This window comes from Protopterus annectens, chromosome 1.part0 (assembly GCF_019279795.1).
Source record: "Protopterus annectens isolate FY-2018-M chromosome 1.part0, PAN1.0, whole genome shotgun sequence".
Classification (NCBI taxonomy): domain Eukaryota; kingdom Metazoa; phylum Chordata; order Ceratodontiformes; family Protopteridae; genus Protopterus; species Protopterus annectens.
This window is the reverse complement of record NC_056725.1, coordinates 1,886,689,334-1,886,716,070: the sequence shown is the minus strand read 5'-3', so window position 1 is coordinate 1,886,716,070 and position 26,737 is coordinate 1,886,689,334. Positions and strand designations below refer to the sequence as shown.

At 45.3% G+C, this 26,737-nt stretch overlaps 1 protein-coding gene across 1 annotated transcript in view; it reads right to left on the bottom strand.

The window, feature by feature from the left end:
* Positions 1 to 26,737, bottom strand: part of LMBRD2 (LMBR1 domain containing 2) — a 1,695,734-nt gene that overhangs the window by 1,231,663 nt on the left and 437,334 nt on the right. The window contains exon 5 of the mRNA XM_044069969.1: positions 11,856 to 12,023. Within this exon, the coding sequence (XP_043925904.1) occupies positions 11,856 to 12,023 (168 nt within the window). The remainder of the gene's footprint in view (positions 1 to 11,855; positions 12,024 to 26,737) is intronic.

The following is a 26,737-nucleotide window of genomic DNA, read 5'->3' as shown; positions in this document are numbered from 1 at the left end:
CAGCAAGAAAGACTGAAGAAAATGGCATCGGCTGCATCTTTTATACCCCTGGTGCACTGACATCAGGGAAGAGGCGACAGCAACCGACGCCGGACCAAGACTTTGGAATTCAGGCCGACTGCGGGTAGCCTACCAGCAGAATAACCCAACAGTAATGACTGCAACAGTGAAACACGATGAACAGCAAATTATCTATGATGTTACACACATTTACTTGGGGGAAATTGACATATGGCATAGATATCTGGATGATTGCTGGATGGTGTGGAGGTCTGATGTTGAATATCTCATGGAATTTGTGGGGTATCTCAATGATGGCAAGTGGAGTTTACAATTTACCATCAATTATCATTCATGCAAAATTACATATTTGGATGTATTGATCTGCAGAAATGATGACAACACTCTTCGTACTGAAGTATTTCAAAAATACCCAGAATATGACACCTTACTCCACGCATCCAACTTTCATATGGCCCATATCACAAAAAACATTCCCAAGTCTCAATTCACTAGGATGAGATGTATCTGTTCAGACAAACACACGTTTGAATTTTTCCGTAAAGATCTGGCTAATAGGTTTCAGGAAAGAGGTTACAGCATAGGCTATGTACACATGGCAAGCAATCATGCTGCCAGTTTGGATAGAGAGGACCTTCTTAAATGCAAACAGAAATCGCAACACAAAAATAATACCTTACGGTTCATCACCACATATGGTAGGAACACCAACAGAGTCATAGATGCCATTAGACGACATTGGAACATTCTTTTAACAGATAATTTTTTGTCACAACATTTATCTGATACTTGCAAGTTTTCATTTAGAAAAGGGAAGAATCTTGGATCTTATTTTAATCATTACAAGCATCATCATGAACCATCACACCAAAACATGATTCAAACTTCCATTTCTGGAGACAAGCTAGTTGGCTGTATGCCATGTGCCCACTGCAGCCATTGTAAACATGTGTTGAAGACCAAACAATTTTCCAGTAGTAATTGTGGGACCATATTTGACAAAGTTTTTTTCAAATTGCAGAACAGATTGGATCATATACTTGGCTTCTTGTAGCTACCATGCATTTTATACAGGACAGACATCTAGACCCCTTAGATTACACATTTCTCAATATCTTAGTGATGTGAAATGTAAAAGGTTGAGCAATGCCTTTTACAAACACACTTTAAAACATACCACAGCAACATTTCATTTTACTATCATTGACAAAATAGTAGGTGATAGAAAGTACAGTTTTGTACCTACCATAAATGTAGATGTCCGAGAGGAATGCATCTGCAGTCTTTACAAATGGGTTGTCCTGTCGTCAGGCAGCCCTTCGGTCGGCCGGATTCCAAAGTCTGGGTCTGGCTTCGGCTGGTGTCGCACTTCACCCGACGTCATTGCGGCAGTTCTTCGGGTATAAAGGCATCAGCCGACGCCATTTTCCTCAGTGTTTCTTGCCCCAGATGCCAGGTGCCCTCTAGGATGGCTAAATTTGGATAAATGCCAAAGTTTCCAAATAGTAGAGAGCAAACACATAAAATAAGCATGTAATTACATATATACAAACAAATACACCATAATAGATCCCCCCCAAGCTAGCTGAAGATTGGCAAATACCCTAGGAGTACCTCAGAGGGGAAGGAGGGTGGGTAATCCTGACTGCAGATGCATTCCTCTCGGACATCTACATTTATGGTAGGTACAAAACTGTACTATGTCCTTCAAGGATGCATCTGCAGTCTTTACAAATGGGTAGAATACCATAGCTAAACTAGGGGAGGAGGAAATGAGAAGAGATTATGGTGTAGTTAGGATCCCTTGCAAAACAGCAGTGGCAAAACCAGCACGGGATCTAGAGTATAGAGGTAAGTTATAATGCTTGGCAAATGTATGCACGGAGGTCCAAGTAGCAGCCTCTATAATGTCCTTGGTAGCCACTCCTCGTAAGAAAGCTGTGGTAGTGGCTGTAGCCCTTGTGGAGTGAGGCCTGATGTTCCCTGGAGTTTTCTTTCCATGGTAGGAGTAACAAAATCTAATGCAATTTTCTATCCATTTGGAGATTGTCTGTTTAGAAATTGGATTTCCTTCCTTCCCTGTTGCATATGCTACCAGAAGCTGGTCAGTTTTTCTATTGTTTTTTGTCCTGTCCAGGTAGTAGCGTAATTGTCTGTGTACATCCAAGGTATGTAAGAGCCTTTCTCCTTGTTCTGTGGGTTGGGGAAGAATGTAGGAAGGTGGATAGCCTGATTTAAAGATACTCTGGATACCACCTTAGGCATAAATGTGGGATTTGTTCTCATGGACACTCTATCTTGATGGAAGATTAGGAAGGGTTGTACTGCCATTAATGCCTGTAGTTCAGAGACCCTTCTTGCTGAAGTTATTACCAGCAGGAAAGCAGTCTTCCAGGATAAGTATTGTAATTCTGCTGTTGCTGCTGGTTCGAAAGGAGGAAGAGTCAGCTTTTCTAGCACAAAGTTCAAGTCCCATGCTGGCAATGGAGGTTTCCTGGGAGGTTTTACATTTTTAATTCCTCTCAGAAACTGTCTGAGCAGAGGATGCGAGAAGGCAGGAGGATCCAAGCTGTATTCTGCTGATATAGCTGATGCATGAATCTTGATGGATGAGTAGGACAGGCCTGTATGGAAGAGCTCCGCCAAGTACTCCAGGATGTTGGCTATGTTCACCAGTGTCACATCTTGCCCTTTTGCAGTACTCCAGATGAGATATCTTTTCCATTTTGCTGCATAATTTTTTCTTGTTGAAGGTCTACGAGCCTAACCCTTTGTGATAAATTTGGGTTGATTGCTGTTATGTAATGTTCCAGGCAGTTAGCTGCAGAGTTTTTAGGTTTGGATGCAGGATGTTGTAGTTGTTCTGTGTTAGCAGAAATGGGATCAGGGGCAGTGTCCATATTTGTTCCCGGGACATGCTCCTCAGCAGTGGATACCAATGTTGTCTTGGCCAGTCTGGGGCTATCAGAATGATCCTCGGACGTTCCTCTTTGATCTTCAGAAGCACCTTGTGCATCAAAGGAAGTGGAGGGAAGGCGTATGCTGTCAGGCTTTTCCAACTGAAAGATAGGGAGTCCACCTTCCAAGCAAGTGGGTGGTAAGTCCTTGTGCAGAATTTCTTCAACTGGTGATTGAATGGGGATGCAAACAAGTCTATTTGTGGTAATCCCCATTTTCTTGTGATGGTTTTGAAGATGTCCGGATGCAGCATCCATTCGTGGGCATCTGTTGTAGTTCTGCTTAATATGTCTGCTAGAAAGTTTTCCTTCCCTGGTACATAAATTGCCTGTAACTGTATGTTGTAGCTCAGAGCCACATCCCATAGGTCCAGTGCCAGCCGGCATAGAGGGTATGAGTGTGTGCCTCCCTGCTTGTTGATGTACCACATAACTGTGGTGTTGTCTGTCCTTATCATCAACTGGCCTTCTTGGAGAAAAGGTCTGAATGTCTGGATTGCCAATTTCACTGCCATCATTTCTTTTAGATTTATGTGCAGATGTAGCTGGTCTTGAGTCCATAGGCCTTGAATGCACTTGCCCATCATGTGTGCCCCCCAACCGAGGTCTGAGGCATCGGTCGTGATGGTTTGTGTTGGTTGACATTTGCAGAAGGGCAATCCTGTGTTTGATTGGCAGGCCTGAGCCCACCATAGGAACTCTTGCTTCAGGCATGAGATCATTGGAATTTTGGTTTCTAAGCTGTGCTGGTGCTGGGACCACAGATTCTTTAGATACCACTGTAGCTTTCTCATATGCAGCCTGGCATGAGGGACCAGTATTATGCAGGATGCCATGAAGCCTAGAGCTTGTAGCACTTTTCTTGCAGTTAAATGGTTCTGCTTTGTTAATGCCAAGAAGTAGAGAGGAAGTTGCTCTTTCTTTTCTGTAGTTAGAAATGCCATTTGTTTTGATGTGTCCAGTTCTGCACCCAGAAAGGTTATTCTTTGGGATGGAATCAGCCTTGACTTTTTTGTATTGACTGTATATCCCAGGGCTTGTAGCAGGTAGATGACTCTTTGTAAGTCTTCTGATAGTTTGTTTTGTTGTCCGCTTGTATCAGGCAGTCGTCCAGGTAGGGATAGATTTGAATCCCTGAAGTCTGCAATGAGCGATTACTGATGCCAGGCATTTCGTGAACACTCTGGGCAGTAGATAAGCCAAAGGGCAATGCTGAGAATTGATAATGCTCTGATCCTGCAAGAAATCTGAGGTATCTTCTGCAAATTGGTCTTATGGGGACGTGCAGGTATGCCTCCTTGTGATCTAGAGTTACCAGCCAAGACTCCTTGCCCAGCATGGGAAGAAGCTGCTGTAGGGTCAGCATTTTGAATTTTGGAACAATGAGGTATGTGTTTAAAGCGGACAGATCTAGAATAGGCCTCCATTTGTTTTCTTTTCTTGGTACCAGGAAGAGTCTGGAGTAAAATCCCTTCCCTTGCTCCATAGATGGTACCTTCTCCACAGCTCTCATTTTTAATAATTGAGATATTTGTTTTAGAGCTTCTGTCCTTTGAGTAGGTGGTAGGTTCGGCATTCCTCTCTTTCCTGGTAGAGTATGGAAATGGAATCTGTAACCTTGGTCCATAGTTTGCAAAATACATTTTTCTCTTGTAATGCAGTGCCAGTTTCTTGAAAATAAGGTTAGCTTTCCGCCTAAAGGTGCATCTAGTTGATCCCTGGTAGGCGGTGCCACCGCCAAGTCACTGTGATTGAGTTGTTGTAGTGGTGGTGGCTGTATCCGTGCCTCGTTGGTTGTTACCCTGCCACTGGCGACCCCTGTAGGCACCCCTGGATTGGTTTCTGCCTCTAGAGCGCCTATTCCTGCCTCTTTGTGCCTTAGAGGAGTCTGGAAAGGACCAATTCTTGGAGGGACAGTTCCTGCTACACCTTGGAGGTTGAACTTGCAAGAAATCTTTCACTGTTTGCACAGATTTTGCTTTCTCTTCCATCTTTTTTAGTACCTGCTGTGCAGGGGAACCAAATAAATTGACCTTGTCCATAGGTGCATCCAGAAGCTTAGATTTGACATGGTCTGGTAATGCCTGTTCTTTCAACCATGCATGCCTCCTGATAACTGTGCCAGTCATGGCTGATCTAAAGGAAGCCTCCAGTGCATCATAGCCACATTTTAAAGAATGGTTACTAACCTGCTGTATGTTATGTACCATTTCTTGAACATACTTTTATCTAAAGATTCTTCAGAGGACAGCTTTTAGTCAAGTGGTCAAGCATAAACTCTTGATATTGAATCATATGGAATTGGCAGTTCAAAGCTCTAGCTGACAAAGTAGCAGAGGTGTAAACTTTTTGACCCCATCTCTCTAAGGACCTGGATTCCCTTTCAGAGGGAGGGGTTTTTAGAAGAAGTAGCAGCTACAGCTTTTGGACCCTGGGAGATAGTCTCTGGATCTGCAAAAGGAGCCTTATATAAGTGGTGATGAGTGTCCGGGACCCTGTAGTACCTATCGGGCTTAGCAGGAGCCGGAGGTAAAGTATCAGGAGCAGTGCAAGCATCATTAAATGCATCATCCACAACAGAAAGAACTGGAGGTATAGCTAAAGGCCTATGCTGTGGCAAATGTAGAAAGGTCCTAAGCCTTTTTCTAGAGTCTGAGAAATCTTGGCCCTGCCACTGAAATTGTTCCCTCATAGCATGCAAGGTTTCCCCAAAGGAAAATTCCTCAGGAGGAGAGGCTGAAGGGATGGACTCCTCAGCATCAGAGTCTTCGTAAGGAGAATAAGAAGTCTCAGGAGGGTCTGTATGTTCTGAGTCATCAGAGGAATCATCTGCGGATACTGGCTCAGGGGGCTCTGCTCTAGGCCTCTTTTCTGGAAGAGGGAGAGAGGCCCTGACTGGATGAGGCTGGGCTCCACAAATTAAAGAGATGAGATCCTCAGCCAAAGAAAGCATATGGGAGCTGGTGCTGGGCCTGTGAGAGGGGGGCTTGGCATGCACAGGTTTTGATGCTTTGGCTGCTTTAGCCCTGGCAAAGGCCTTAATAGACATAGCTGGAGGAGGCCTAGCAGCTCCACGTGCAGGGTTAGAGATATCCAGGGGAATGGTGTCTGATAAATCCTGTGAAACCGCAACAGAAGGTTGGATTTCAGAAGCCGTTTCTACCAGGTTAGAAGAGGCCTCGGTAGAAGGCATGTTATCGGTTGAAGAAAGAACCGCTTGCTCGGCTTCGGCCGAAACCGAGACACTCACGGTTTGCTTAACCGCGGTTCCGGCCGAAACCGCGGACCGCGAGTGTCGGTCCTTTTCTTTGCGTTTCTTGGTTATTTGTGTAGTCGGAGGATCCGACTACATAATGTAGGCAAAATCGGAGCCGAAAATCTGTTCGGCAAAGTCCGATCGACGTCTAAGCGTCCGCCGGTTAAAAGAAGCACAGGCTAGACAGGATGCTACGTCGTGGTCTGGGCCTAAACAATGTATGCAATAAGAGTGGAAATCTTTATGAGGTATTTGTTTCCCACAAGATAAACAGTTATTAACTTTCTCTGACATCGGCTGAGGCAAGAAAGAGTCCCCAACGGGGTACTTAGCTTTATAGAAGTCTTCGAAGTAGTATTCGGTAGTAGTATTCTCTGGATCTGACCGACCGGCACTTGCGAACAGCTTCTGCTTCGGGCGCCACGCGGCAAGAAAGACTGAGGAAAATGGCGTCGGCTGATGCCTTTATACCCGAAGAACTGCCGCAATGACGTCGGGTGAAGTGCGACACCAGCCGAAGCCAGACCCAGACTTTGGAATCCGGCCGACTGAAGGGCTGCCTGACGACAGGACAACCCATTTGTAAAGACTGCAGATGCATCCTTGAAGGACATCTAATAAATCTGGATGGCACTGTAAATTAAATGTTAAAGAGAAAAAATGGATTGTAAAGTTAGGTGGACTGCTCCAGCCTGGTCAAAATGAATATTTATGAGCTCACCAATGAAATCTTTTGATTAATCATTTGTATTTGTATATAAGGACTACAAGATGTTTGGCAAATGAAGGCTAGGTTAATTCCACAGCCGAAACCGGTCTGTTATTTCTTGTTTTCCATTAAACTATTTACACAGCTCACAGTTGGTGGCTTTTGTTTTTGGTTTTACTATGTTGGATTGAGCCGTGCAATCACTTCCATGCAGGGGAACCTTTTTTGCGTGCATCATTTTATTTTTCTGATCTAGAGTTTTTCCAGAGGAATCATGAGAATCACAGATGCCATATAACACAGATTCCTGAGAAATTCCAGGGCTATGGTAGAAGTCTGAGAGGAAAAACTGAGGAAGAGTTCTAAATACAGATCACCTTTTTTCTTGTGGAAGAAAAGCTCTTTGAAATGAGATATCTAGGAGACACCCCAGCAAAAAAATACTGTGAGGAGGAGTTAAGCAAAATTTTTGTGTGTGCTCTTGGACCTCTGGCTGACCAAATCTGCAGATGACTGTGAACTAGGCATGGTAACTGAATCCCCTAAAGACACAGATACCCTTCAAGAGCGACACCTGGTACCAGAGCCATGGACTACAACTCAGTATGAAACAATACACAACAGTAGCTTCTGGAAAGATGGCCATCCCTGAAATTACCATATAAGTAACATACCTCCTAAATGTTAACCCAGTGGTTAGGAATCTGGGAATATATGTTAACAGTAACCTGACTTTTGATCACCATGTGTCTACTTTGGAGAGAAAATCATTCTCAGTTGCACAACTTGCAATTAAAGGCAAGGCATCCAGGTCCTAGGAGGTCTTTAGTCTGCTGCACTCAGCTTTCATTAAACCAGCCTTTGAGTACAACTAACCCTTTGGCATGTATCTGACCAGACACTTGCAACAGCTTGACAGACCACAGAGTTCCTCATAAAAAGAATAAAGAAAATAAACAACAAGTCCTATGCAGACTGCCTCAAAGCCATATCCCTGTACTCCATCTCCTACAAACTACTGCCCAGTGATCTATGCCCAGCCTACAAGGCATCCCTTAATCCCACACTGACAGATCTGTTGTACACCTGCAAAGCAAATAACATCAGAAATACCTGACCTAAGGACCCAAACCAACACTGACATAAACGGACAGTTATGTGTCTCAAAGATATCCCCTTCTCTGGAAGACACTTTGCATTCATGTGAAGAAAAGTGCATCTCTAACCCTACTCAAATGTAACTTGGGCCAATGGAAGGGAAATCTCAAATTTACCTCTGGTTTGGCACGTATGTCCCTAATGGACAGGGGCAGCCTGTGCAAACTTTGTGTACAAGTCTATAGCATAACAGTAAATTTCTTGGGGTACTGACACATGTCAATAATATTTTAGTAAATTTGGGTTAAGCTTGGCTAGGCTTAAAATGATACCCTAGTAACCACCTATGAACCTATGGAACCCCAGTCAGTCTGTGTAGGTGATTTTTCACCCAACTAAAAATCCCTGGCACTTTGAAAAAAAAGACTCTGCAAAGATAAACAAGTCGTCGTCTTCTTCTTCTTTCGGCTTTTCCCGGTTAGGTGTTGCCACAGCGGATCACCTGTCCGCTCATGACTGGCAGTGAAGTTTCACAGTGTCGAGTTGCCAGCCCGGCGCCCAACCTTCCACAGAAGGCACACACACGCATGTACTCACGCCTAGGGCCAATTTAGATTGTCCAATCCACCTATAGCATGTCTTTGGGATGTGGGAGGAAACCGGAGCACCCGGAGGAAACCCACGTGACCACAGGGAGGACATGCAGACTCTGCACCAAAGGCACCCCAGCAGAGGATCGAACCGGAGAACCTCTTGCTGTGAGGGGGCACCGCTAACCGTTGCACCACTGTGGCAGCCCAAAGATAAACAAGTCATCTAAATAAGGAAAAAGTGAATGCACTGCAGTAGTCTATCACTGGTGCTAGATAATTTGTAAATACCTTTGGAACACTGGATAGACCAAAGGGTAATACAGAAAAATGACAGTGTGATCCAGATACAGAAAATATTATGAAGTGTCTGAAATCTGGATATATAGGAATATGATAAGCATCTTTTACATTTAAAGTCACTAAAGAACTCAAATGGGGAATGACAGGTAACATGTTGTGAAGGGATAACGTTCTGAACTTGGGGCACTGAAAAGAAAATTGTTTATGAAGGAAAGATCCAGAACTGGTCTGCATGAATCTTCTTTCTTTGGCACCAGAAACTTTCTCGAGTAAAACCTTTCTCCTGGCTTAGGAGGAGGTACAGCTTCTATCACACCCTAAGTCAGCAGGTGCTGAATGACCTGAAGAAAAACAGGAATTTGTGAATGAGAAAAAATTCCATGAAAAGGAGGGAAAGACTCCCACTGCCATTAGTTACCTTGATGAATTACTTTCAGAACCTGTCTGAAACTGTTGACAAATACTGAAATGGAAGTTCACACTTTATGGAAGGATTAAAGATGTATCAGGATGGGAAGTCTTTGTAGATAGCTATTCAGACATATCAGACTGTCCTTTTTTTCTGGGGGAGTCTTCCTCTCTTTTTGGAACCTCCCTCCCATGTTTTTTTTTGAATGTGTGCTCAACAATTACTTGCTGTGATTGCTTATTTTGCTTTCTGAAAAAGGTTGTAGAGGAAGCATTAACATCCTTGACAAACTTGGAGAAGGAAGACTGAAAAGTCTGAGAAATTCATAGACTCAGTTTACCTCTCTCATCACACTTTTTAAGCACCTCTGCAGCAGGTAATCCAAAAACTGTCCACGGTAGAATTCAAAATTTCTGCTTTAACATCTTCAGGAATGTTTTGAGTATACAGTCAAGCAAACCTCTTCATAACAATTCCAGTGGCAACAGCTCTGGAAATGGCATCTGCAGAATCATGAGCATATTTCAAAGATGGAGTAGCCACTTGACACACAAACAAGTTATATAAGATGGTTTCTCAATCAAAGAGGAAACAAATGTCATAATAATCCCCACATTCTCAAAAGAGACAAACATAAATTTTAACATACGAGTTTGACAGTTGAGAATTCTAAAAAAAAACAGTGTTACACAAAAATACTTCCCAAATCTATCAAAAGCCTTTCCATCTTTATCAGAAGGAGAGGGATTGGTTTTAACCAGCCATTTAGCAGCAGTTGGGATCACCAGAGAAATGAGTGTTGGATCTGATCTGGGATTAGTGTACAAAAATGTATAAGATTGAAGAACTTTGTACAATCTGCTTTCCTGGGGACAGCAGGCTGGGTAAAGAGGCACGTTAAAGTCTGTAACAAAAATATCCTTCAGTGCTAAAAAAACAGGAATTGGTGTACCAATTCAGGAAAATCCATTTACAATACATAATACTTCTTTGAAGACTGTGGAATGATATTAGGTTCCCACTTATACAATGGAAACAACTGATTCATTCTGGAAATAGCTTCAGAAAAAGAGAAATCTTTAAAGTGATTGGGGGAACCGCTCCTTCCTCAGAATCTGAATCAGAAACCTGAGGAGATAAAAAAAAAAAAAAAATATTTTGTGGTTCAAAATTTTGAACCTTCTCAGAAAATTAAGAATCTATTTTTCTCGTACCAGAAACAGCTGAAGTGGAAGGGTGAAGACCCTGAATCAAGCCGAATAAATCATACCTGTCCAAAGTAACTGAGATAGGACATGCATAAGTCCAAGTTTTTTTTTTTTTTTTTTTTTTTACAGGAATTTCTGAAGAAACAGACTCACTTTTGCCAAACAAAAACTCTTTAGGGATGGGAAATTCAGTCTGGCTAGGCAGAGATGAATGCCCTACACCTTCTCCCACAACCGACAAACATGGTTCTCCCTTTTCTGCCAAGGGCTCTCCAACAACTGCAGAGGATGTGTCTAAACCCTGGTCATTGGAGTCAAAGAGACATTATCCAGAGGGAATGAAAGAGAAGGATGAATGGTATGAGGAGCCAGGCACTTAGGCAGCCTGATGTGGTGGTAAAGGCTGTTTATTAATTTTCTTCTTTTTGTGGCTGGTAGAATTAAGAACAATGGGATTGGTAGACTGTTTCATGAGTAAATGATGGTAGCTTTGCCAGTCCCCCATACTGATCACTGCAAAAATAAATTTATATAAAAATGTATATTCTACTACTGTGGCCCATATCTGATGTTACCACTGCCCTCAGTTTTAGCTGGCCTCTTGTAGGAATTTTAAAATAATAAAAAAAAAAATGTACCTGCAAAGAGAAAACTGTTCCTGAAGATCTGCAGCTCTGCAATTTCCCTTTCTGAGCAATCTCTAGTCATATGACTAGCTGTCTAGAGACTCCGGGAAAGCAGTGTGGTAAAACCAATCAAAACTGCAGGGCTGCAGGTACTTAAGACTGCACAGTTTGTACTCACAGTAGTCTCTAGCCATGAAGAGACTACCAAGTCAGAAAGCATTTCTGATCAGTTGCCCTTAGCAATAGGCCATGTATATTTCCACCTGTGTAAGGGCTCTTGTTTTCATATGTTGGTCAGCAATGCACACCACCATCTCTGAATCGTACCACAAAGCCTAGACAGAATACGACATGCGTTTAAAATGCATATGGAATAAAAATGTATCTTTGGGTGGGGGAAATTCTTCTAGTGTTTCTCTATACAGACTCATAGAGAATGTAGTTACGATCAGCTCAAGTAACAACATTAACTAATGGAGAGATGTTCAAATAAAAAAATGTATTATAACCAGCTGCAGCAGCTATTAACTTTTCACTTGTATGCAGTGGATAAATCAACATTATTTTTGTATTTGTCCTTCCAGGAATTTATCTGCTCAAGATAAGAGTGTCATCTAAAGCGACTCACAAATAAATATAACTGAAAACAGCACCAATTACAAGAATGATCAAACATACCAATCCAGGTTCCAACTTGGGTGAACAGCAGCGTATATTAACAAGGTTCCAAATATCAGCAGATAAGTGCCATAATAAATTGCATTCTCAATCAATGCAGTTTTAATTTTTCCGGCAATGGAAAACCCACCTGACCTGGCATATGACTGCATAAAAGGTAAAAGGATCCTGCAAAGATATAAATCAAGCAGAAAAAGCTGGTTAAAAAAGTTACTTGCAGAAGAAGCAAGTTTTAATATACAGCATCTGTATTACTATTACTGCAGTTGTCTTGGTTTGCCCAATTTTCTATTGCTTCCATGACTGGTCTCTGCCTACATGTGCCTCACTGTTACTGTGCCACTGACTTCCTGCATAGTGTTGCTGCCTTTAAATTAGTTTGCTACCAGCACCACTTCTCTTTCAATCTTTACCTTTAGACATTTTTTATTTACTTATTAGGTTTTTTTTTTTTTACCAAAGTAAAACAACCAATCACAAGTGATCTTTTCAAAGGATACCCAGAAGCACTACCCAGTTAAATGACTTGTTCAAACACAACAAGCAAAGAGACAATAAATGAATCAAACAAAGGACCACAACATAAAGTTTGTCAGCAGCTCATAATGTTGAATCTCTGCATAAAATTGCCATTTCATAAATTCCAGTACAAAAGTATTTTAGCTGGACTTCTTGTTATGGTGCCCTGTACAAGGTGATGTGGTGGTCTTGCTCCCTGCACCCCTGTTAACAAATTGCAGTAAATCATAGTAATTTTCTCAGGATATTTTTCTTTAAGTTGAAGACAAATGAGTTTCACTGCCAACAGACATAGTACTGTAATGGTTTGGCTATAGCTGAGTTGACAGAAAGACAGACAGATAGGAATAGCAATTAGAAGTTATGTACTCACCATAACGTTCCATCTGAGTAGGTGTATTCATTTGTCTGCAACCTGTGGGTTATGGATCCGATATCGGATCCGAACCGGCATGGTTTTCCAGCTATGGATCCAAGCTCTCAGCTCCTCCCCTCACCCATAATGCCCTGCTCTACCCTCATGACCTCAGATCGAGTTTGCCAAAGCAACAAAACCCTAAAAAGGGTAACATAGAATATGCAGGAAACTGAAAGGCCAGGGGGATAGGAGGCGGGAATTTGCACACAAATGAATACACCTACTCAGATGGAACGTTATGGTGAGTACATAACTTCTAAATCTGAAGTAGGATATTCATTTGTCTGCAACCTGTGGGACAGAGTCCCCAGCTACCTGAATCTTGGGCGCCATCATGGAAGGATATTCCGAGACACCTTGAGCCAAAGGATGCTCTACCCCTAGATGCAAGATCCAACTTATAGTGGGAAATAAGCGAGATGAAGCTTCCACGTGGGCTGCTGCACAAATAAAGATGAAGCCCCACTGGCTGCTGCACAAATATCATCTAGAGGAATCTAGCCTTGCACGCTCCCGAGGTAGATACTGACCGGGTTGCATGGGCATGAACACCCTCGGCTGCGGGCCTTCCTGAAGCTTGATAAGCCAATAAAATGCACTGTGAAATCCAGCGGGACAGAGAAACTTTAGAGATTGGCTTGCCCAAATTGAATTTTGCAAAGGAAATAAACAGCTGGTCAGATTGCCTATGACCAGCTGTCCTGTTCAGATAAAATCTAAGTTGCCTGTGAACATCTAGTGAATGTAGCTTATATTCACCTTTGTTTTCATATTTAGGGAAGAAAACAGGGAGGTTAATGGATTGATTGATGTTTGCTTCAGAAGTGATTTTAGGAAGAAAGGACGGGTTGGTCCTGAGGGAGACACGGTCGGATGAAATACCAAGTAAGGAGGTTTAGCTGATAATGCTTGAAGTTCAGAAACTCTCTTGGCTGATGTAATGGCTACCAAAAGGCTGTCTTGTAGGACAAGAATTTGAGATCCACCAGCAGCGTGGGCTCGAAAGGAGGCGGTCAAGGCCTGTAGGACCAGAGAAAGGTCCCAAGGAGGAACTGCTTGTTTTATAGGGGGCCTGAGAAGAAAAGTACCTTTAAGAAAAACTTTACACAATTTGGCTGACATAAGAGGATTAGAGTCATGGCCAATGTGATAGTGAGAAATTGCCGCCAGTTGTACTTTGACTGTGGAACTGCTGGCACCATCGTTAAAGAGAGTGGTTAGAAAGTCAAGCACTAAAGGAAGAGGAACCATGAAGGGATTCAGGCCTGCCGCCCGCCTCCACAAAAAGAAACGTTCCACTTGCTTTCGTAAACCTTTCTAGTGGATGGTTTATGAGCTGCCACCAAAATTGCCTTAACCGGTGATGAAATACCGAGTCCTTATCAAGAGTGGAAGTGGAGAAGGCAAGCGGTCAGCTTCAGGTTGTCCAGATTCGGAGGAGGAATGCAGGATGGATGGGATATCAGATCCGGGATGGGATCTAGAATCCAAGGAGGATTCACCGAGTGAGACCTTAGGAAGGGGAACCAGATCTGTCGAGGCCAGAATGGAGCAATGAGAATCATTCTGCAACCCACCCGAGCTTTCTGAAGAACTTGGAGCATCAGAGGCAAGGGTGGATAGGCATACAGAAGACCGGTGGCCAAGCATGCACCAGAGCCGCCTCTTGGGGTACCCTGGGAGGAGGTATTAAGGAGAAAAAAAACGTCGCACTTGGTGTTTGAGGGAGAAGCAAAAGATCGCATGAAGGGGTTCCCACCGTGCGAATATCGTTCCGCTACTTGACAATTGAGACCTCTCAGAATGGGTCAGAATGGTTTGGGAATGGTGTGTCGCTAGATGTCCGCCAGGGATGCGCGATGCTTCCGGAAAGTTAAGCGATTGGTGGAGATTGCCCATTCCCAAACTCTCATGGCCTCTCGACAAAGAGGGTAAGACCTTGTTCCCTTGCTTGTTGATGTACCAGACAACAGACATGTTGTCCGATTGAATCATAATTGTTCCCAAGGGAAGAAAGTCCTGAAGTGCAACAGCTAAGAGCACTGCTCTCATCTCTAGAACATTGATATGCAGTAAGGTTCCACTGAAATTACGTCGTGCCTTGGGCCAGGTCCGGCCCCCCAAGTGCCCCCACGAGCGGGGTCCGTGTCCGTGTGGGGGAGAGGGGAGACAAAAAAAAGGCGCCTTTTGTGAGATCCGAGGAGGGACCACCACAAGAGGGACCGCTTGCAAGCCTTGCTGATCGCTATGGGATGATGCATGGGAGAGCAAGGTAAGACCACTGTACTAAGAGCGCCCACTGTAGAATGCGCATATTGAGCCTGGCAAGAGGAAGAAGTGCTATAGCCGATGCCATGGACCCTAGAGCCCTCAGGACCAACTCTGGAACAGAACTTGAATGGAGAATGGCCCGCACCTGGAGCTGCAGATTTAGAACTCTGTCCGCAGTGAGGAAGGCTCGTAAACTCCTTGTGTCTAGCCTGGCCCCTATAAAATCTAAGAGCTGTGTGGGCCAGGTTGGATTTCTTTGTATTTATTGTGATGCCCAGAAAGGGAGCAAGATGGAGAAAGGAGTCTCGCCAATAGAAGTAGATGCCTTGTTGGGCGGGTAAGAAGCCAGTCGTCCAGGTAGGGAAAGACCTGCACCCCTGAAGCCTCAGGTGGGCCGCTACCACTGCTAATACTTTGGTGAACACCCTGGGGGCTGTGGTGAGACCAAAGGGAAGGACCCGAACTGGTAGTGACTGGCTCCCAGCCGGAGAAACCTCCTGGGCGCCTGTCCATCAGGATGTGGTAGTACAGCGTCCTTGAGGTCTATCGAGCACATCCAGTGATTTTCTCCCAGAAGGGGAGAATAGATTGCAGAGTGACCATTCGAATTTTTCTTTGGGGACTGCCAGATTCAAGAGAGAGAGGTCTAGGATTGGTCTTAGTTCCCCGTCTTTTTGGCACTAAAAAGAATCTGGAGTAGAACCCTGATCCGATCTGGTCTGGGGACGGGCTGGATGGCTCTTTTCTTTAGCAGATGGCCAATTTCTGCCAGCTGCCCCCCGTTGACCGGGTGGGACGTCTGGGAGGGACTTCAACTTTGGAAGGTGAAGGAAAGGAATGCGATATCCCTGGATATGATTTGGAGAACCCAGCGGTCCGATGTTATGGACTCCCATGCCGCTAGGTGCCCACGCCCCCGACTGCCTCCAGAGTAGAGCAGTCGGGCACCCTTGGTTTTGCCGCGGGCCGCTCAGGTGAGCCGTTCAGAAAGGTTCCTGGACCAAGTTTCTGGGAGCCCCTCTGCCTCTAGGGCGGCGTCCTCCCTGTCCTCCTCTGCCACGGAAGGACTGGTTGTCCGGAGCAGGCTGGGACAGGTGAGACTGTCGGAACCACATCTTCTTCTGACTCTTTTGGTTCCTAGAATAGGGCCTCTGGGGTGCAGAAGAGGGATTTCCGGCAGCAGACAGTCTTCCGTCCTTTTTTCGCCTGGGGGTCAACGCGCGCGAACGGTCTTGCCAAACAGAGCAGAACCATCAAAGGGTTGCGCTGGCACAGCGCTTGAAGGCTCAGAAAAATGCGAGTGACGGAGCCAGGCCTGACGTCTAGTGACCAGTCCTGTCCCGCAGCTCTAGCGGCGCCTTCCGTTGCATGGGAGAGTAGCCGCGACAGAAGTATTTGTAACTGACCTAAGAGTGGCCATGGTGGAGTGCAGAACTCTGTCCTCCTCCGAAATGGACTCAGGGGGATGCAGTGTATTCCTTAATAAGATCTCGCTGCATCCTAATGACATGTGCCAAATAGTTCAGCGCTTCTGCGAAGGTCGCCGAACTGAACATCCGCTCCCCCAAGCGGTCCATCATCGAGACTCCTTGCTCGGTGGGTGGACTGAGGACTCTCCTTAGCCAGTTCCCTCTTCTTGCCGGCCGCCCAACATGGCATCTACCGGAGGCCCTTACTCCAATGGGCCCGGTCGGATGGCGGACTAAGGATCCTATCCGGTCTTTTGGGAATTGACTCCACGGTGTCCGGTTCCTTCCACGCCCTGGTGGTAATAAGGTCCACCAGGGGGTCGGCAGAGGGGGACACCCAAGAGATAGACGGGCACGTTTCATATGCCTCCAAGATCACAGCCTCGTCCGAGGAGGACTTTGGGGCAGACCACCCCTTATCTGGAGTATTTCCATGATGTCTCCAAAGGAGACATCCTCGGGTGACCGTGGGAGCCTTCCCTTCCTCCAAGTCCGTGTCTTCTGTGAGAGACTCGGGAGTCAATGTGCCTCCTTTAGATAAGCTTATGCAGCAGAGGACCTCCTCTGGGGGCTGTCAGAGGAGTCCTCGCATAGCAGCGATTGCCCTGGGAACTTGGGAACACAGAAAGGCTGTCCCAGGGGCCGGATGGTGGAAGCCTGGCCCAGTGCAGAGGGAGCCGAACAAGTGCCGGGGTCCGGAGACCCTCAACAGAGCCCTCTCCACTACATCAAAGAAAAAGCGAGCGCGGCCTCCTCCACAAAGGATCGATCCCGGCTCCCCCCTCCGATCCGAGGAGACCGAGAGCCGGCGCTGAAGATGGCCGGATCCGGGACGACTCCGACACAGACACAGCGCGCGAAGGAGCACTGATCCCCGGATCCGGCTCGGATCCAGGCTCGAGGTCGGGTCCGCCGAGGTGGGATCCGGGTCAAGTACCCACGGGCGCTCCGCGACCCCCCCCGCCCGCTGCCCGGCTCCAGTGCCTCAACCCGATAGCGGTCGGAGAAGAGAGCAATAGGCTTAAAAGACGAGCGAGGGCAGGTCGCGAATCGAGTACCAGTGCTATCGGCGCCCCCCCCCCCTCGCTCTGCTCCGCCCAGCTCCAGCTCCTCGGACCCGGGCGGGTGGGAGGAACAATAGGCTTAAAAAGGGTGTTGAGCTCCCCGGAGGGGAGGCAAGAGCACTCCCATCTGCATCTGGGCCTGGATGAACCTTCTCATCATCCGTCCAGATCAGCATCAGAAAGAGCTATGAGTAGATCTCGACGAGGCTACCGAGGTAGGCCTGGAGTGCCTCCGATAGCCTCGGGCCGGGATCGGGTCTCCTCCTCCTCAGGACCCGTGAAAAGCACACAGGGGACCGGAGCCGAGAAGGAGGAGACCGAGAAGCAGCAGAGAGGGAGAAGGCTTGGCTTGGCTGGGGGGCCAAACAGAGGTCTCGGCCCGCCAGTGGGGTCTTCCTCCGGGTCCTTTTACTAGCATCCCTCTCCTCTCCAGAAGCGGGAGGTTGAGTCCCAGGAGCAGGAGGGTGCCACGAACAAACAACGTGGTAGCCACTGTTCCCGAGAAGGAGGCGGAGGGGAGCCGAGTCTGGCGGTAAAGACCCGCCAAGACAAGCTTGGACCTCCGGCTCCTCAGTGCCCTGGGGTTGAACCCTGCACAAATGGAACAACCAGATGTGAGGTGTTCAACCCACGAGACTTAACACACGAGTGGTGTGGCCATCAGGTGTGAGAGCTTATGGCCACACTCGGAGCATTTGGAGAAAATAGATTTAGGCTGATCAGCCATAATCTATAAAGCTACTAAAAGTAACTTAAAACAAAAAGACACACAGGCCCAACACACACACACACTCGCGCAACAGCAGGAGGGAAAAAAAAATTACTTAATTTAACTCAAATTAAAACTATCAGAAAGGGAAACCTAAACTTTCACACAGAATTACACAAAAAACTAAAATTTTTCTGTTTTAACAGGTAATAAATCACCACTTAGCTGAGAGCTATGAATGCAAATCCAGTCACCAGCGCGGCAAACGAGATCTGGGGTCATGAGGGTAGAGCAGGGCATTATGGGTGAGGGGAGGAGCTGAGAGCTTGGATCCATAGCTGGAAAACCATGCCGGTTCGGATCCGATATCGGATCCATAACCCACAGGTTGCAGACAAATGAATATCCTACTTCAGATCTTATATTATAATCCCAAGCACCAAAAAGTCGGCAGTCCAGAGATGTTAGACAAATGAACTGCAACTAAAGAAAAGTTATATGGGTACATGAAAACAGATGAAGACTAAGATGAAGTGAAAAGTCTCTCAAAGCAAACAAAGGAGCAGTAACAGACTTGCAGCATGAAACTCGTCCAAACAGCTACAGCGCTGACAATATCGTCACTGAGTTACTTCAGTTTAGACTATTAAACTTAGAGGATCATGTTCATTGTAAAAATATAACATTATCATGGATTCCTCAAAAAGAAGAAAAATGAAGTTATGTACTTACCATAACATTCCATGTGAGTTGTTCATCTCGCCTTCATTCTTACTGATGGTTCAGAGCCGATCCCTCGGCTCTGAGTCAGCCTACTACAAAGCTCGATGTTTTCAAATAGCTCGAGGCCAAGTCCCTATCCCATGATGCACTTAGAGTTACCTCAGATCTTGTCTGCTGCCTATAAAAATACCATATGTCATTCTATAACTCCATAAGAGATAGTATAGAAGGGTTGAGTGACCAAGAAGGATCTAGCATCTCGGTCTTCTGAAAACCCAGGAGGGGGTAGGAGGGAGGGACGTAAGAATGAAGGCAAGATGAACAACTCACATGGAACGTTATGGTAAGTACATAACTTCTTTATGTGAAGTTGTTCTATCTTGCCGTTCATTCTTGCTGATGGGTAGCGTCCCAAGCACCATCCATCTCGGGTGGCTCACGGAAGTATATTTTTCAGGACAGTGGATCCAAAGGAGGCCCTGTCAACTTTGTAATGAGCGATAAAGGTATGAGGTCTTGACCAAGTGGGTGCTGCACAAATGTTATTAATAGGAAGTCCAGCAGAAAAAGGAGAAGATGTAGAAACTGCTCTGGTTGAGTGAGCTTTAATTTTATGTTGCAAAGGCATATTGGCAGATGAATAAACAAATGTGATACAATCAGATAACCATTTGGACAGAGTTGTTTTAGCCACTGGCATACCTTTCCTGGAGTCTGAGAAGGAAACAAAAAGCTGCTCCAATTTCCTAAAATCTTTTGTTCTGTCTAAATAAAATCTGAGCTGTCTGTGAACATCAAGTTTATGCAGCACGTATTCTAGATTGTTGGAATGATTGGGGGAAAAAAAGTACAGTATAAATGTAGATGTTCGAGTGTATTCACTGTTGCAGTCATCACACTTGGGTTATCTGCCTGCAAATAGCCCTCAGTCAGCCTGAATACCAGAGTCTTGGGATTTCTGCTTCGGATTCTGTCACCTCTTCCATGACGTCAGGACGTCAGGGGTATAAAACATGCAGCCGATGCCATTATATCAGTTTTTTCTTGCCCCAGATGTCAGGAGCTCCCAAAATAGGAAGCAATTACATGGTGTGGAACACCTCCTGTAAAAAGTAAATGCCATAACCATAAGTTATGGCCAAAAAAGAGGATAGGTAGAAAGTCTAGAAAAGTCAGGGGGCTGGAGGGAGGGTAACCAGGACTGCAACAGTGAATACACTCGAACATCTACATTTATGGTAAGTGTACACAACTGTACTATGTTCTTTGTGTTTCACTGTTGCAGTCATCACACTTGGGTTGAATCCCAAAGCTGAGTAAAGGTGAAGGCAGTCAAGAAGTACTGGGGCTGGTTAGCAGGCCTTGAAAGACTTATGTGTGAAATCTAGCTCTGGATTTAGAAGAAAACCAGGTTGCAGCCTCCAGGATTTCCCTGATAGGGACTCCCCTGAAAAATGCTGTAGAAGTTGAGGTAGCCCTAGTGGAATGAGTTCTGATCCCCCTGTGGGGTAGGTTTTCCATGGTGCTTGTAGCAGGAATGGATGCAAAGTTCTATCCATTTGGAAATGGTTTGCTTTGAAATGGCTTTGCCCTCTGTCCCTGTAGCAAAGCTGACTAGCAGCTGGTCAGAGTTTCTGAAAGGCTTAGTCCTGTCTAGGTAGAACTTGAGCTGTCTGTGCATGTCCAAGGAGTGCAGGATCCTCTCCCCTTTATTATGAGGATTAGGGAAAAAGGTTGGTAAATGGATGGATTGGTTTAAAGCCACACTGGATACCACCTTGGGCATAAATGATGGGTTAGTCCTGATGGAGACACTGTCAGCCTGGAAAATAAGAAAGGGTTCCACAGCCATCAGTACCTGTAGCGCAGACACTCTTCTTGCTGAAATGATGGCTGGAAGTACGGCTGTTTTCCAACTGAGGAATTTTAACTCTGCTGTAGCAGCAGGTTCAAAAGGGGGAAGCGTGAGCTTCTCCAGTACAAAGTTAAGGTCCCAGGCAGGGGTGGGAGCTCTCCTCAGGGGTCTTAAATTGTTAGCTCCTCTCAGGAACTGTTGGATCAGAGGGTGAGAAAAGAGAGGTGGCTCCATATTGTAATGAGCTGAGATGGCCGAGGCATGAAAAATACAGTTGTGTACTCTTACCATAAATGTAGATGTTCGAGTGTATTCACTGTTGCAGTCATCACATTTGGGTTATCTGCTAGCAGTAGCCGTCAGTCAGCCTGATTATCAAAATCTTGGGTCCTGCGTCGGTTGCTGTCCCATCTTCTGTGACGTCAGGTAGTCAGGGGTATAAAGCATGCAGCCGTCATCATTACAGATCCAGATGTCAGGTGCCCCCCTACTGGGAAGCAATTAAATATATAGATACAATGGTATACCTCCAACAAAAAAGCAAATAAACCAAAAAGCTTTTAAGCATAGTAAAGGAGAGTAGAGGTATAGCCAAAAGAAGTCAGGGGCTGGAGGGAGGGCAACCAGGACTGCAACAGTGAATATACTCGAACATCTACATTTATGGTAAGTGTACACAACTGCACTATGTTCTTCGTGTTTCACTGTTGCAGTCATCACATTTGAGTAGATTCCCAAAGCTAAGGATGGGAGGAGGAAATTAGATAGCCTTAGGACCAGCTATAAGGTCCTGCAAGACTGCAGTGGCAAAGCCAGCTCTGGATTTAGAGAAAATAGGCAAATAGTAATGCTTGGAGAAAGTATGTACAGCACTCCAAATAGCAGCTTCTAGGATGTCCCTGGTAGGGACACCTCTGAGAAAGGCTGTGGAGGTAGATGCAGCCCTGGTTGAATGGGGTCTAATCCCATGTGGGATAGGTTTTCCATGGTGCTTATAGCAGAAATGAATGCAATGGCCTTATCCATTTAGAAATGCTTTGCTTTGAAATAGCCTACCCCTCTGCCCCTGCAGCAAATGCCACCAGCAGTTGTTCAGATTTCCTTTGAGGTTTAGTCCTGTCCAAGTAAAATCTCAGTTGTCTGTGCACATCTAAGGAGTGCAGTATCCATTCCCCTTTGTTCTGTGGATTAGAAAAGAAGGTTGGCAAATTAATGGATTGATTAAGAGCCACACTGGAAACCACCTTGGGCATGAAGGAGGGATTGGTCCTAAGGGACACTCTGTCCGCATGAAAGATGATGAAAGGCTCTACTGCCACAAGGGCCTGTAATTCAGATACCCTTCTTGCTGAAGTGATTGCTAAAAGGAAGGCTGTTTTCCAAGAAAGGAATTTCAACTCTGCACTTGCAGCCGGCTCAAAAGAAGGAAGAGTGAGTTTTCCAATACAAAGTTAAGGTCCCAGGCTGGAGTTGGGGCTCCCCTGGGTGGTCTTGAGTTTTTGGCCCCACTGAGGAACTGCTTGAGCAGTGGAAGGGAGAAGAGGGGTGGTTCTGTGTTGTAATGAGCTGAAATGGCTGAGACGTGAATTTTGATGGAGGAAAAAGAAAGGCCCTTGTGAATCATCTCAGTTAAGTATTGGAGAATCTGAGGTAAGTTGGTCGCTGCTGTGGCCATCCCTTGAGTTTCGTTCCAGGCACAGAATCTTTTCCATTTTTCAGCATAAGATTTTTTAGTACTAGGCCTCCTTGCCTCCAAAATGACATCCAACACTTGTTTACTGAGGGATGGTAACGGAGAAATTAGATAACTAGTCAGGCTACCAGGTTCAGGGTTTGAAGGTGAGGGTGCCGAATCTGGCTGTCCTGCTGAGACAGCAGGGTAGGGGTCTGAGGCAGGTGCCATGGAGCCAGCAGTGGCACACTGCGCAAGAGGGGGTACCAGTGTTGACGTGGCCAGTCTGGTGCAATCAGTATCATCATTGGTTTGCCCTGTTTGATCTTTAGTAGTACTTTGGAGAGGAGAAGCAGAGGGGGAAAGGCATAAACTGATAGATTTTTCCAGCTGAAGGACAGAGCATCCACTTTCCAAGCTAGTTTGTGGGGAGTCTTTGTGCAGAATTTGTCCAATTGGTAGTTCTGGGGAGAGGCAAACAAGTCTATATCTGGGCTCCTCCATTTCTTTATCAACATGTTGAAAGTCTTTGGTTCCAGTTTCCACTCATGTGGGACCATGAGATTTCTACTTAGTTCGTCTGCCAGTGTATTTAGTTTTCCTGGCAGGAATTGAGCCTGTAGATGCACTTGGTAGCTCAAGGTTGTGTTCCACAGAGCCATAGCTAGTCTGCAGAGGGAGTAGGAATGGGTACCCCCTTGCTTGTTTATGTACCACATAGTGGTGTTGTCCATCTTTACCATTAATTGTCCTGGAAGAATGTGGTCCTTGAAGGCTGTCAGCGTGTTCTGTACAGTTAACATTTCTTTTTGATTGATATGCAGGTGCATTTCACTTAGGCTCCATTTGCCCTGAATGCACTTCCCTGCCAGGTGAGTCCCCCATGCATAGTCTGATGTGTCTGTTGTTAGGGTTTGGGCGGCAGGGGGTAGAGTGAATGGTAGTCCCTTGTTTAGGTGGCAGGCCTCTGCCCACCAAAGGAATTCTAACCATAGGCAAGGTATGATAGGAATCATTGCTTCTAGATCCTGAGAATGTTGACACCATAGGCTTTTTAGATACCACTGTAGTTTCCTCATACACAGTCTTGCATATGGAATTAGTAGAACGCAGGAGGCCATGAACCCCAAAGCTTGTAGTATTTGCCTTGCAGACAGCATGGTCTTTGTTGCCATTAGTTTGAAGTAAGTTGTCAAATGAATTTGTTTCTCTGGCGTGAGAAAAGCCATCTGGGAAGTTGTGTTCAAGCTTGCTCCCAGGAATATAATTTGTTGACAGGGTACCAGATGTGATTTATTTTCGTTTATGGTGTACTCCAGACAAGTTAGCACCTTTTGTATAAATGCCAGATGATTCAAAAGTATGTCCTGGCTTTCTGCCTGAATTAGACAATCGTCCAGGTATGGGTATATTTGAATTCTTCTTTCCCTGCAAAATGCAATGACTGGAGCTAGGCACTTTGTGAATACCCCGGGCGCAGTAGATAAGCCAAAGGGCAGTGCAGAGAACTGATAGTGCATGTAGCCTGCTTTGAAGCTTAAGTATCTTCTGCAAGATTCCCTGATTGGGATGTGCAGGTAGGCTTCCTTTAAATCCAGTGTTGCCAACCAGGCATCTTTGCCTAGCATAGGAAGCAACTGGTGAAGAATTAGCATCTTGAATTTTGGAATCACCAAAAAGTGTTTAAGATGGAGAGGTCCAGGATAGGATGCCATGAATTGTCTTTTCTGAGTACCAGGAAAAGTCTTGAGTAGAAACCTTGTCCCTTTTCCTCTTCTGGTACAGTTTGAATAGCCTTTATGCTTAAGAGAGAGTATTAACGTCTGAGCCTCTGCCACTGATTTGGGGGTAGATCTGGCCAACCATTTGGGGTTGGTAACGTGTGGAAGTGAAATCTGTATCCTTGGGAAACTATTTAAAACCCATTTGTCCTGGGTAATGAGTTCCCAGTTTTTGGCCTGCAGAGCAATCTTTCCCCCTAAAGGAACAGGCAATTGAGAAGTGCTTGGAAGTTTTAAAGTTAAGTCATTGAGACAGCTTACCATAGGGGGGAGCCTTAGTACTCCCTGATTTGGAAGCAGAAGCCCCTCACTGCTTAGTCCTGTGCGTACCCTGGGACTGAAACCTGGGGGCTTTGCTGGTTCTGGGTTTGGACTGAGAAGGCCTAGAAGAGGCAGGAAAGGACCAATTCTTAGAGGGCCAATGCCTACTAAATCTTGGAGGCTGTACTTGTAGGAAATCCTTAACAGTTTGCATAGATTTAGCTTTTTCCTCCATCTTTTAAGAACTACTACTGCTTTGTTGCCAAAAAGGCGGTCCTGATTTAAGGGAGCATCCAACAATTTAGCTTTAACATGATCTGGCAAAGATTGCTCCTTAAGCCAAGCATGCCTTCTAAGTATAGACCCAGTGACAGCAGCCCTGCAAGATGCCTCTAATGAATCAAAACCACATTGCAAAGTATGTTTTCCAACCTGTTCAGCAGAATGCATTAAATCCTGTAAATCTTTATTTTCAGCACAGTCAGGAATCAACATAATTTTCTGTTTAAGCAATCCAATAATATGTTGCTGATACTTTAACATGGGAAACTGACAGTTTAAGGCCTTAATGGCCAAGGTTGCAGAGGTGTATATCTTCTTACCCCATCTATCCGGCACCCTGGAGTCTCTATCTGAAGGGGTAGGATTTTTGGCAGTAGTAGCCTTAATGTCCTTGGGTCCCTGTGAAATGGTCTCAGGATCCGCAGTAGGATTTTTAAAAAGGAATTTGTGAGAGTCAGGTTTTCTGAGAGCAGGAGGTAAAGACTCAGGGGCCAAACTAGATTCTCTGTCTGCATGAAAGATGATGAAATGTCAACAATGTCTAGTACAGGAGGGATTAGCTAAAGGCATGTGTTGAGGCAGAAGTAAGAAATCCCTAAGCCTATTTTTAGAATAAGAGTAATCCTGGCTTTCCCAGTGGAAATGCTCCCCAAGAGTATGCAAGGTTTCACCAAAAGAGAAATCCTCTGGAGGGGAAGCAGAGGGAATAGAGTCCTCTGCATCAGAATCCTCATAGGTAGATAAGGGTAAATCCTGGTAATCATAAGAAACAGAAATTTCAGAATCCTGGACAAAAGAATCATAAGCAAATTCAGTCCTAGGTTTCTTAGAAGGGGAAGGTTGGCTTCCACCTGATTAAAGTAATAAGGTCTTCAGCCATTCTTATCATTTGTTTTTTAGGCATAGAGGCCTGAGCATGTGGTCTGGGCGTCGGTTTTCTAGGCACGGTTCGAGTTTTGGGCCTTAAAGAAGAAGGTGGCGTCGGTTTAATATGCAAGTCAGTAGGCCTGAATACACCCTCAGAAGCCGGTGCCTGCACAGTGGCTCCGGACCCATCCAAGATAGAGACATCCGCAGGTTCCACAGTTGAAGCATCTCGCGGCATACTGGATTCCAAATGGGTCTCAGTAGAGGCCAGTGAATCTGATGTAGTGGGTATCAGGGGCTGCAAAAGCGCCTCGCTGAGTACCGGCGAACTGGCGAATGGCTTAGGAGAAGTGTCGTCGGAAGCTTTGGACCTAGGCAGCCTGTCTCTGTCTTTATCTTTGCGCTTTTTCGGAATGTCGGTAGTCGGATGGCTTACCGAAGACATATCTGGATAATTGAACCAAGAACTGAAATATTTAGAAGCGTAAATATACAGACGACAGATAATACGCTGGTTAAATAAGGCACAAAATCGACAGCAAGGTACGTCATGGTCAGGGTCTAGGTAAGGAATACAGTAAGAATGAAAAATCTTTATGAGGTATTTGCTTTCCACAAGAAATGCAATTCTTAACTTTTACTGACATCGGTAAAGAGCAAGAAGGTTTCCCCAATGGGGTACTTAGCTTTAGTTGAAGACTTCGGTTCTGAAACTCGAAAATGAAAATTTCAGGAGCCGGCCGACCGGCACTTGCGAACTGCTTCTGCTTCGGGCACTGCATGGCAAGAAAGACTGATGTAATGGCGTCAGCTGCATGCTTTATACCCCTGACTACCTGACATCATGGAAGATGAGATAGCAACCAACGCAGGACTCAAGACTTTGATAATCAGGCCGACTGAGGGCTACTGCAAGCAGATAACCCAAATGTGATGACTGCAACAGTGAAACACGAAGAACATCTTAATTGATGAGAAGGAAGGGCCTTTG